We start from the raw sequence: 12,021 nt of genomic DNA, 5'->3' as shown, positions 1-12,021 counted from the left end.
TTTTTAGTGAGGACTGTCTGTGTGAGAGTTTGGGTATGACTGATTCGGAGGACCTGGCGGGGCACGCGGGGGTCACCGGGGTGGGCGGGGGAACTACATCCACGGGAGAGGGTCCGGGCATTGCGGTCATAACAGGGAGAGGCAGATACGGCAGGGACTTTAGGGCAGGCCATTACCGGGGAAGGAGGGCTCGCTATATCACAGAGATCCCTCCTTCCGGCCCTAGGAGTCCCACTCCAAGGTCAGATGGCGCGAGTAATCAGGACCCTGGTCTCAGGCTGGTGTTGCTAAATGCCAGGTCTGTTGTTCATAAGGCTCCCCTCGTCTGGGACTTAATTTTAGATGAGGGGGCAGACCTGGCATGTATTACTGAGACATGGCTGGGCACGGAGGGAGGAGTCCCCCTCATAGAGATGTGCCCAGATGGATTTCAGGTGCTTCATCAGCCGAGAGCCCAGGGAAGGGGTGGCGGTGTGGTTATTGTTATCTGGGAGTCTCTAGTACCTCGTAGGGTCCCTGCTCTGGAGCTTGTCGGGTGTGAGTCCCTGCTGGTGAAGCTGGACCTCAAGGGTCAAGTGGGTTTGCTGCTTACGTACCTGCCTCCCAACTGCGTTGCAGCAGCCCTCCCCTCGCTCCTCGAGTCAGTAGCCGAGCTAGCAGTTGAGTTCCCTAGACTTATAGTTCTGGGGGACTTCAACTTGCCTTCGCTCGGTGAGCACTCTGATGGAGCGCAGGAGTTCATGGCTTCCATGACAGCGATGGGCTTGACTCAAGTAATCCGAGGCCCAACTCACTCAGCGGGTCACACGCTCGACCTCGTATTCCTCTCAGAGCAGTGGGGTTACGATCTTGGTCTGAGGGGTAATGAGATCATACCCCTGTCGTGGTCAGACCACTACCTACTGAGGCTAGACTTCTGGAGGCCAAACCCCCATCGTAGGGAGGAGGAAGCAACCAGCTGGTTCCGCCCCAAGCGACTGATGGATCCTGTTAGGTTCCAGATGGAGCTTGGGGTTATTCCTGATACCCTCGCCCACAGTTCGGCAGAGACCCTCGTCGCTGCCTGGCACTTGGCAGCTTCGGAGTCTCTAGACCGGATTGCGCCGCTACGGCCCCTCCGGGTCAGTGGCCCCCGGAGGCCTCCTTGGTTCACTGAGGAGCTCCAGGAGGTAAAGCGCCAGAGGAGATGCCTAGAGCACTCGTGGAGGTCCGATAGGTCCGAGTCGAAACGGGCACTTTTAACAGCATGCACCAAGGAGTATATTCGGACTTTAAGAACAGCAAAAAGAACATATATTGCCTCCTTGGTAGCGTCCGCCAAGTCCCGCCCAGCCGCCCTGTTTAGGATAACCCGCTCCCTCCTAAATAGGAGGGAGACGGGGGACTCCCTACAGGGTAAGGCTGAGGAGTATGTCCAGTTCTTGGCGGACAAAGTTGCCCGGTTTCGAGCGGACCTGGACTCCACCCCAGTAGATCCAGCCGAGACACAAGGAGAAGACTTGGCAAACCATCTCTGGGTTGAGTTTCAGGAAGTTGCCTCTGGGGATGTGGACAAGGCTATGCGAGCTGTGAGTACCTCCACCTGCATACTGGACCCGTGCCCCTCCTGGCTGGTTGCCAACAGCAGTGAGGTGACACGAGGCTGGATCCAGGCGGTTGTTGCCGCCTCTCTTCGGGAGGGGTACTTCCCCACCGCGCTCAAGACAGCGGTGGTAAGACCCCTCCTGAAGAAACCGTCCTTGGATCCAGCTGTTCTTAATAACTATCGTCCAGTCTCCAACCTCCCCTTTGTAGGGAAGGTTGTTGAGAAGGTGGTGGCTCTCCAGCTTCAGCGTATCTTGGAGGAAGCTAACTATCTTGACCCCTTCCAGTCTGGCTTCAGACCCGGTTACAGCACAGAAACCGCTTTGGTCGCATTGACCGATGATCTCTGGAGAGCTAGGGATGGAGGCCATGCTTCCATCCTAGTTCTCCTGGACCTCTCAGCAGCTTTCGATACCATCGACCATGGTATCCTTCTGCGACGACTGCGGGAGATAGGGGTGGGCGGCACTGTTTTGCAGTGGTTCTCCTCCTATCTCTCGGACAGGTCGCAGTCGGTGTTGGTGGGGGGGCAGAGATAGTCCCTGAGGCCCCTAACTTATGGGGTGCCGCAGGGGTCGGTCCTATCCCCCCTACTATTTAACATTTACATGAAACCGCTGGGCGAGATCATCCGAAGGCACGGGATAAAATACCACCAATATGCGGACGATACACAGTTGTATCTGTCCGCCCCGTGCCAACTCAATGAAGCAGTGGACATGATGAGCCGGGGTCTAGAAGCCGTTAAAGACTGGATAAGAGCAAACAAGCTGATACTCAACCCAGACAAGACCAAGTGGCTGTTGTGTTTTCCTCCCAAAAATTTGACCAACATACCATCACTCAGGCTGGGGGGACAAAACTTACACCCCTCAGAAAGGGCCCGCAACTTGGGAGTCCTCCTGGACCCACAGCTGACTTTTGACCACTATCTCTCAGCTGTGACCAGGGGGGCATTTGCCCAGGTTCGCCTGGTGCGCCAGTTGCGGCCCTACCTGAATCGGGAGGCCCTCACAACAGTCACTCGAGCCCTTGTGATCTCCAGGCTGGAATACTGTAATGTGCTCTACATGGGGCTGCCCTTGAAGAGCATCCAGAGACTTCAGCTAGTCCAGAATGCGGCCGCGTGAGTGATCGTGGGCGCACCACGGTTCGCCCACATAACACCGATCCTCCGTGAGCTGCACTGGCTACCTGTCGATCTCCGGGTGCACTTCAAGGTTCTACTCACCACCTATAAAGCACTCCATGGTAGTGGATCTGGCTATTTGAGAGACTGCTTTCTGCCAATTACCTCCCTGCATCCCATCAGATCGCATAGAGTTGGCCTCCTCCGTATTCCATCCGCCAGTCAGTGCCGACTGGCGACTACTCGGAGGAGAGCCTTCTCTGTTGAGGCTCCGACACTATGGAACAATCTCCCCGTGGAGATTCGTACCCTCACCACCGTCCAGGCCTTCCGCACAGCCCTCAAGAACTGGCTAGCCCGTCAGGCCTGGGGATAAGTCTACTTTCGCCCCTCCCGAATGCTGAGTGAATGTTGTTTTACTGTTTAATTTATTTTTGTTCACATTTCTTTTGTATTGTCCTACACTCCCTTTCCTTTTTGATTGTAAGCCGCCCTGAGACCCCTCAGGGAAAAGGGCGGCCTATAAATTTCCAATAAATACAAATGTCCAATAAATACAAATACAAATTCCGAGAGAGGTGAGAGAGAGGAGAAGAGAATATCAATTTCTGACTAAAATATTGATAAAAAAGGTGTTAATTACAGTGGCTCATACCGGAAGGTTTACTATGTACATGGCAAGGACAAAGACACAGGATAGATACAATTGAGAAGGCAGAAGCTTTCTACGAAGAATACTTTAGAGAAATGGCTGAGAAAGCTGGGAAAGATGACTCAGCGGTACAAATACTGGAATCACCTGCAACCGCGACCGAAAAAATAGAAGGAGCAGTAGGTGGAAGTGAGAAAGAAGGGGCGACAGGGAATGGAAGCCGTAAAGAAAAACGAGAACCTAGATCTACTAGAACGATAAATCCTGTATATAAAGTATAAACATGGAAGAAAGAAAAATGATTGCAATTAACATTAATGGACTTAATTCGGTAATTAAAAGAAAGAAAATATTTTATAAACTAGAGAAATTACAACTTGACATAATTTGCCTGCAAGAAGTACATATCCAAAAGAAATATGAACATTTATTAACTCAACCAAAGCTTGGGAAAATGTTTTCATCATTGGTGAATTGCAAGAAAAGAGGAGTGGGCTTTTATATTAAAGGCAACATCCCAGCAAAAATAGTCTATGCAGAGGAAGAGGGAAGAATTTTGATGGTGGAAATTATGGATACCAAAAAGACACTCCTAATTGGAATCTACGCCCCCCAATGAAAAACAAGATGAATTTTACAAAAAACTACACAAAAAAGTTTTGGAACTAGACTATGCTGATATTTGTATGATGGGAGACTTTAATGACATTGTGAATCAAAATATGGACTATAAAACACATAAAACAAAAAAAAATTAAATAGGAAGCCTCTGCCGAAATCCTTTTTTAGGACGACAGATGAAGTAAATCTAAAAGATATATGGAGAGAAAGAAATGCTAAAATAGAACAATACACTTTCTACTCAAACAGACATTCTTCATTCTCTAGAATAGATATGATATGGGTCTCAGCGGAGTTGAGCTCCAACATAAAAGAAATTGAGATTGGAGCAAGTAACTGGGCGGACCACAATCCAATTTTATTTAAATGGAAAGGCCAAAGGGCAAGACCTAGATGGACACTAAATAACACTATATTGAAAGAAAAAGAGTTTGTACAAAAAATGGAAAAAGAGCTAGTCCTTTTCCTTAAAGAAAATAGGAAAGAAGATACGTCGTTGCAGAATCTTTGGGATACAATGAAGGCTGTTATCAGAGGTTTGACAATAGACTATGCAAGAAAGAGAAACTTAAAGAAAAGACAAATGCATAAAGCTCTAGATAATGACTATAAAATACTTGAAAGAGAACTACAGAGAGCAGCACAAAAAAAAGATGTCAAAATAAAAATGGACATAATTAAACACAAAATGGACCTATTAGAAAAGGAAGAACTGGCACAAAAAATTAGAGGTGCCAAACAGAATTATTTTGAAAATGTGAATAAGCCAGGCAGGTGGTTGGCATATAAGATGAAAAAAGAGAGAGAAACAAAGAAAATACTTCAGTTAAGAGATAAACAAGGAGAAATTCAGTATGGAAACACTGAGAAAAAAAAGATTATACAAGACTATTATGCTAAACTCTATGAACAAGAGAAGGTGGAGGAGGGACGAGTTAAAAAGTATACCTACAAGATGCCAATCTCCCCCCAGGTACCAGACGAACCTAGAATAATGTTAGAAAGTAAAATAACAATGATGGAGCTAACAGAGGCACTTAAAAAACAAAACAATGGGAAAGCTCCAGGACCAGATGGACTACCTGTGGAATTCTACAGAACATTTGAAGAAACATTGACCCTCCCACTCCTACAAGTCATGAATGAAGTGATGCCTGAGAGCAAAATACCAAAGTCATGGTCAGAAGCGTATATCACACTACTACCCAAGGAAGAGACTGATCTAGCACAAATCAAGAATTATAGACCAATCTCTTTATTAAATTCAGACTACAAGCTATTTGCATCTATACTAGCTGAGAGACTTTAAAAATATTTAAATGGCTTCATCCACTCAGATCAAAATGGCTTTCTACCTAAAAGACAAATTAAAGACAATATGAGAATGATTTTGAATGCATTGGAATACTATGAGGCCCATCCTGAAAAACAAATGGCACTGATGTTCCTCGATGCGCAGAAGGCCTTTGACAATGTGAATTGGCAATTTATGTTTTTGCAACTGGAGCAGATGAATTTTGGCAAGAAATTCACTCAAACTATACGAATGATATACCAGAAACAAGCAGCAAAGATAATGGTAAATGGAGAACTAACAGATCCAATTGAAATAAAGAGAGGTACAAGACAAGGCTGCCCACTATCACCGCTACTCTTTGTTATAACACTAGAGGTCTTAAACAGAAAGATCAGAGAAGAAGAAGAAATAAGAGGAATGAAAATTAAGAGAGAAGAGTATAAATTACAAGCGTTTGCAGATGACTTAGTTTTTATTCTTGAAGATCCATTAGAAACAGCATCCAAATTGCTGGAAAGAATAGAGGAATACGGAGAAGTAGCAGGCTTGAAAATAAACAAAGATAAAACAAAGATCATGACGAAGAATATCCCAGCAACACAAAAGGAAGAGCTGTCAGAAACGTTGCAGATTCAAAATACAAGTAAGGTTAAATATTTGGGGATATACTTATCACCTAGATGTAGCACTCTTAAAGAGGATAACTATACCAGACTAAAACGACAAATAGCAATTGACTTGGAGAAATGGGAAAATTTGCACTTATCAATGATGGGAAGAATCTCTACAATTAAAATGAACATTCTACCTAGAATTCTATACCTGTTTCAGACAATCCCAATCAGATTGGGTAAGGATTTTTTTCAAGATTTAAATAAAATAGTTTTGAAGTTTATTTGGCAAGGGAAAAAAGCTAGAATAAAACTTAAATTACTACAAGATGCTAGATCTAGAGGAGGATTTGGGCTACCTGATTGGGAGCTATACTATCAGGCAACAAACTTGATGTGGATTAAGGAATGGATATTATTAAAAAACTCTAGATTGTTGAATGTAGAAGGTCACGACTTACTGTTGGGATGGCATGCTTTCTTATGGTATAAGGGTACTAAATCACATGGTTACTTTAGAAGACATTATATAAGGGAGGCGTTGTTGTTAAACTGGGAAAAGGTTAAAAAACTATATTATTTAAAAATTCCAGTCTGGATATCAACAATTGAAGCATTATCATATCCAATAATATATAAAAAGGAACAAACAGTTAGATATACAGAATTATTGAATACAGAGGCTGAGCTCAAATCTATTCAAGAGTTGAAACAAGAAGGGATGGAAATGAACTGGTATTCATATGTACAGATACAATCTAGATATAATGAAGATAGAAAAACTAAAGGTCTTTATAATAAAATGACTGAGTTAGACAAAATTTTAACAGGCACTGATGAAAAAGTAATTTAAAAACTATATGGATATTTATTGGAGTTTAAATTGCATGAAGAACAAGTTAAAGAAACTATGATAGCTTGGGAAAAAACTTTAGGTATGGGATTGATTTAGAGAATTGGCAGAAATTGTGGTCTCAAAATTACAAAATGACAATGTCTACTGCATATAGAGAAAACTTGTATAAGATGTTTAACAGGTGGCACCTACCCCTGACCAGAATCGCAAGAATGTTCAAGAATAAATCAGAAAAATGTTGGAAATGTCACCAGATACCTGGCTCATACTACCACATGTGGTGGACTTGCACTGAAGCTAAAAGATACTGGACTAAAATCCACATGTGGTTGGAGAAAATGACACACAAACAAATAGACTTTAAACAGAGGTCTTTCTATTGGGGATCATACCAGAAACCTACAACAAACCTACAACAAAATATCTGATTGTAAATGTGTTAACAGCAGCCAGAATTGTATTTATATTAGATGAAATATTTGAGACAGTAAATATTATTTGAAGATGCAGATGTTAAAACACTTGTAACCAAACAACAAGCTAAGCTAGTTTCTTACCTGCCACCACATTTGATTATGAAACGGTTTCCTTCCTTTTTTCACTCTTGTTGCATCCCTGGATTTGGATAAATACAGAGATTGCAAAGCGTGTGCCACAGCATAGACTGCATTGTAAATATTGTAACTCTGGCCACTAATGCGTGTTTCAAACACAGATGTAGGAAGGGACCCAAGCTTCTCCTGTCCGGTACAAGTTGCCTCAGATATCTCTGTTTTTGAACTAGAGAAGAAACAGTCAAATGCCTGTTCCCAGAAATCTTTTCGAAAACGATCGTGATGGTCATTATTTGGACTTAGATTGTGAAGAAATTCCTGGAAATCCTGGACTTCTTTTGTGTGAACTGCAAAGGACAAAGCCCCATGTAGGAAATGGATGTCCCAAGTTTTTTGAAAGGAAAGTGAAGTGTAATCTGTCTGAGCATTTATAAGCCAGATCTTTGGCTTCTTTGGTATGTCTTCCACTTTTGATAACTGGAGGAAAGTTCTCAGAAATGTTATGGTCTGAATTTTACCATATACGATTATCACATTGGCTTTGCTCTTCATTAGAACATGGTATATCAGTTCTCCTTTCTCTATGGTATCAGTAAAATCACTGTAAAAATCTATGTTTGGTAACTCTTCTATAAACTCAGTGCAGATGCCATACTCGGAAAAGGAAGGGACCACTTCTTGGACAAATTTCTCTGCTTTCTCATCCTTGACTACAAGAATCCCAACCCAGATCCATCTTAAGTACTTCAGTAGCTCCATGAGGCCCTTAAGTTCGTGGGATTCATCTGGAAACATTTGCTGGAAGTAAACTGCTTGAGTCTCTTTCTCCATGTCTGGAGCAGAGCCATAGGTCAACTAAAGGAAGATAAACATATGCAAATGGAAAGATGGAAGTGAACCAGAGATGGTATGCAATTGGTTTGGATTGGTTCACCCGAACCAGTAGTAGAAATCATGGGTGTCCCCCACCCCGGCTCTACAGCATCCCATTTAGGCCCTTTTTTCGCCAAAATCGCACACGTGCACATTTGCCTTTGCGAAGTGGTAGGGAAGATAAGTGAATACCACCCCTTAAGTGAACCTCCAAAAATGTGTACATTCATTTGAGTTTCTTGGTGGCCTTGATCTTATATACTGCAACATCATGCAACTAGTTGGGTTTATTTAGGAAAATCAATCAATATGTCATATTTAAGGTAATAGGAAATGCCCTTTTGTGGAAATAGTCTGATTATGAATTTTTCAAATTCGAACCTCATTTCAGTATCTGGAATTGGTGAATCGGACCTTCGAGGTCTTCTAATCCAACCCCCTGCACAAGCAGGAAACCCTGTACCATTTCAGATACAAATGGTTGTTTAATCTCTTCTTAAAAACCTCCAATACTGGAACACCTCTGGAAGCAAGCTTTTCCACTGGTTAATTGTGCTGACTGAAAGGGACATATGTCCTTAGTTCTAGTTTTCTCCATGATTAGTTTCCATTCATTCCTTCTTCTCCTGCTTTGGAGAATAGGTTAGTCTCATCATCTCTATGGCATCCCCTTAGATATTGAAAGCAGGTAATTAACAATCTGAATATATTGGTGCAGATAACTAATAATCTGAATTGGTTCTCCACACGTCATCTTTAGTGAAGCATAGAAACCAGTTTATGAATTTCCTGCTTCGGAGGAGGAGATTATGTCTTTCTCCTTCTGTCTTGGCCACTTTTTACAGAGGCACAATTGAGAGCATATTAACAAACTGCATCCCTGTTTGGGCACTGTTTGCAGCAGTGCCTCAGATAGGAAGCCCCTACAGAGATTGATAAAGACAGCGGAGAAGATTATAGGAAGCTTGCTTCCTGTTATTCAGCATACTTCTTATAAGAACTATGTGCTAATTCCTTAAAGTATTGTTAGAGACCCCACACACCCACTTTATGGTCTGTTTCTCTTGCTCCACTCTGGGAGGAGGCTTTGAAGTGTTTCTAGGAGGAGTACCAGATTCTGTAACAGCTTTGTTCCCTGTGCTATCCGTCTGGCAAACTCACAAGATTGAATGGGTTTCTTTTTTATTTTTTTGCCATTTACATGTATACATCCAAACTAGACTGTGTTGTTTCCTTGTGTCATATAATATATGTGATTCTATGCATAATTTTATATTCATTTAATTATTTTGTCTGTTTGTGCAGTGTATATTGGAAGCGGTGACCCTTCGTATGCAACAAAATTTCATTTTAATATATACCAATTAGAGTTCATTCAAAGTGATAATAAAGATATTCTAGAGCCTAATCTAAACATGCTATCATGTCACTCCCAATCATTCTTTTCATTAAATGAGCTGTCTCCATTTTCACTTCATATGTTTTAGCCTCTGGTCCCCTAATATCTTTGTTGCTCTTCTCTGCTTCCCTTTCAGGAGTCCCAACATCATTTTTATATTGTGGCACCAATGTTTAGCCATGTAAAATATCCCTACCGTCTGCTCAAAATGATGAATACTCATGCTGCTCTTGTAGTCCTAGCAAGGAAAAAAATAATATTTAAGAATCTGAAAGATGTCTCCTTTTTTTTTTTAAAAAAAAAGAGAAAATGCATGCAGACTTCTGGGGAAATATAACAATATCACACTGTATATCTTCTGCACCTCTTACCTGAGGAACTTTGTAGATGCACAGCACAGATGCCATGTGAAGAGTGATATCAGGTCCCCCAATGACGGCAGCCAAAAGTTCTGGGACCCCACACTTGTAGTTAGGGATGAGTTTCCCATGAGTGAAAGGCAGCAGCATTGAATCAAAGTAAGTCCAGCTTGGACTGAAATGGCTGTTAAAAATGTGGAAGCCCAGCGTGACATTGGGTAGGATCTGGGGATTTTCATTGATCTCTTTTAGAGAAAATGCTAAGGCCAGGACATGCTGGTAATTCTGATAAAATACTCTGTAAAGAATTTAAAAAAAAACATTAAGAATGATCTGTTTCACATCATGGCACTTGCAATCCTTCAATGTACAACAGGTTTAATGGACTGGGTTTTGGTGTCATATTTTCCCTATTCAGCTAAAGTCCTGGATAATGCAAAGCATATCACTAGTTCATATCTACCCCTACAGGAACTGGAGTTATTTTTAAGGCAAACATTGGTTTGAAATTAGAAGCATTATTTCTGAAAACACGAATAAAGGTCCTGTTTCAAACCTCAGCTTTAAAAAATGTCCTCCATTGCAGGACGAAATTGCAGAATTTTGATACCAGAAATATCAAATGAAAAAATTATCATGGGAAATATATAGCCATTCCCAAATCATAGCAGTAGTTATATCTTCATAACTTAAGCCATTCATATCTCTATGGCTATAAGAACTTACATGTGATTTATTATACACATTTTTCAATTTAATTTGGAGTTTCCACATTAGTTAAATATAACTCCACATTAAAAAAAGCAGTGTCCAATATCTAAGAGGCTGTCACAAAGAAGAGGAGGCCAACCTATTCTCTAAAGCATCTGAAGGCTGAACAAGAAGAAATGGATGGAAATCAATGGGACAAACAACGTAGAAATTAAGAACAATTAATCAGTGGAATGACTTGCCTCCAGAAGCTGTGAATTCCCCATAATTGAAGGCTTTCAAGAAGAGACTGGACTGCCATTTGTCTGGTATAGGGTCTACTCCCTGAAGATCTCCAATAATTTTGTTATCCTATCCTGTCCTATCCTTTCCAAATCTATTCTATCCTATCCTATCCCAGCATGATGCTTCTTTCAGGAGCTTTTCTAATTAGAGGAAAACATTTGAAACATTGTATTATTTAACAGCAAGGCCCAGAACTTGACAATGAATAGATGAGGTACTTACATAAGTCCATCCTGAACTGCCTGAGAAGGATGTTGACTGAAATCAATAGGAGTAGAAAATGTAAACATTGCAGAAATAATGCCAGCAATGTTGATTTCTCCAAGCTGATGATAGGTGTAACGTAAATGAAAAGGATCCTCATAGCCACATTGAAGGCTAGGATCCTTGCACACCACTTGAGGCATTACTATTAAGAGCAATTCCATGAAAACTAACATCTTCCATGAGTGTCTTCTTTCTGTGTACAAATGCCTTTGTCGGCCTGAAGATCTTTGAAGTACATCAGACCAACCTGTCTTCTTGAGATGTTTTTCAGACACAAATAGAGAATGCAACATACTTTCAAATCAACACACAAGGCTCTGTGGGGCTCTGAACCATGGGATGGAATATCATGGGGACAATAAATAGCATTCTTCAAAGTCAGTTCCTCCATTTTCCATGCGATTCCCCTAGGATTTGGAGGATAGAAACTGATTAATTTGATAATGATAGTGAGACAGTCACATATGTGAATATCTTCAAAATATGTAAGGACCTCCTGAGGCAGGAAGGCTGGAGGCACAAGACAAAAACAAAATCATTGTATACATAATTGAAGATACATATGTAAATAATTCTGTTCTTTTCTATTCTATTCTGATTTTCTTTTCTATTCTCAAAGGGAATTAAATAAAACTGCATTTAATTTTTAAATTAAAAATATGGTTTGAGCCCTTACCAAAGCTAAGTTTTTCCTCTTTTCTGTGCCTAGTAAACCAAGATCATCTCTGCTATATGCACAAACTTTTCTCTGTTTTGTCATTCATCTGCTTCCCAAGTCAATCTTTGTAAAGTAGCATCCTACTGTGTTACATGCCAATCTGAA

The 12,021-nt window shown here is 41.5% G+C and overlaps 1 protein-coding gene across 1 annotated transcript in view; it reads right to left on the bottom strand.

Moving 5' to 3' along the window:
- The window catches only part of LOC148046670 (vomeronasal type-2 receptor 26-like), a 22,867-nt gene extending 11,529 nt beyond the window's left edge, over positions 1–11,338 (bottom strand). The window contains exons 1-5 of the mRNA XM_087714875.1: positions 11,154–11,338; positions 9,948–10,233; positions 9,773–9,814; positions 7,823–8,159; positions 7,509–7,651 (exon numbers count right to left, since the gene is read on the bottom strand). Of these exons, the coding sequence (XP_087571001.1) occupies positions 7,509–7,651; positions 7,823–8,159; positions 9,773–9,814; positions 9,948–10,233; positions 11,154–11,338 (993 nt within the window). The remainder of the gene's footprint in view (positions 1–7,508; positions 7,652–7,822; positions 8,160–9,772; positions 9,815–9,947; positions 10,234–11,153) is intronic.
- Between the last annotated feature and the right edge of the window lie 683 nt (positions 11,339–12,021).

This window comes from Thamnophis sirtalis, unplaced genomic scaffold (genome assembly GCF_051295495.1).
Source record: "Thamnophis sirtalis isolate CommonGarterSnake01/CBP01778 unplaced genomic scaffold, rThaSir2_p1.2 scaffold_4, whole genome shotgun sequence".
Lineage (NCBI taxonomy): Eukaryota > Metazoa > Chordata > Lepidosauria > Squamata > Natricidae > Thamnophis > Thamnophis sirtalis.
This window is presented reverse-complemented; position numbering and strand designations above follow the sequence as displayed.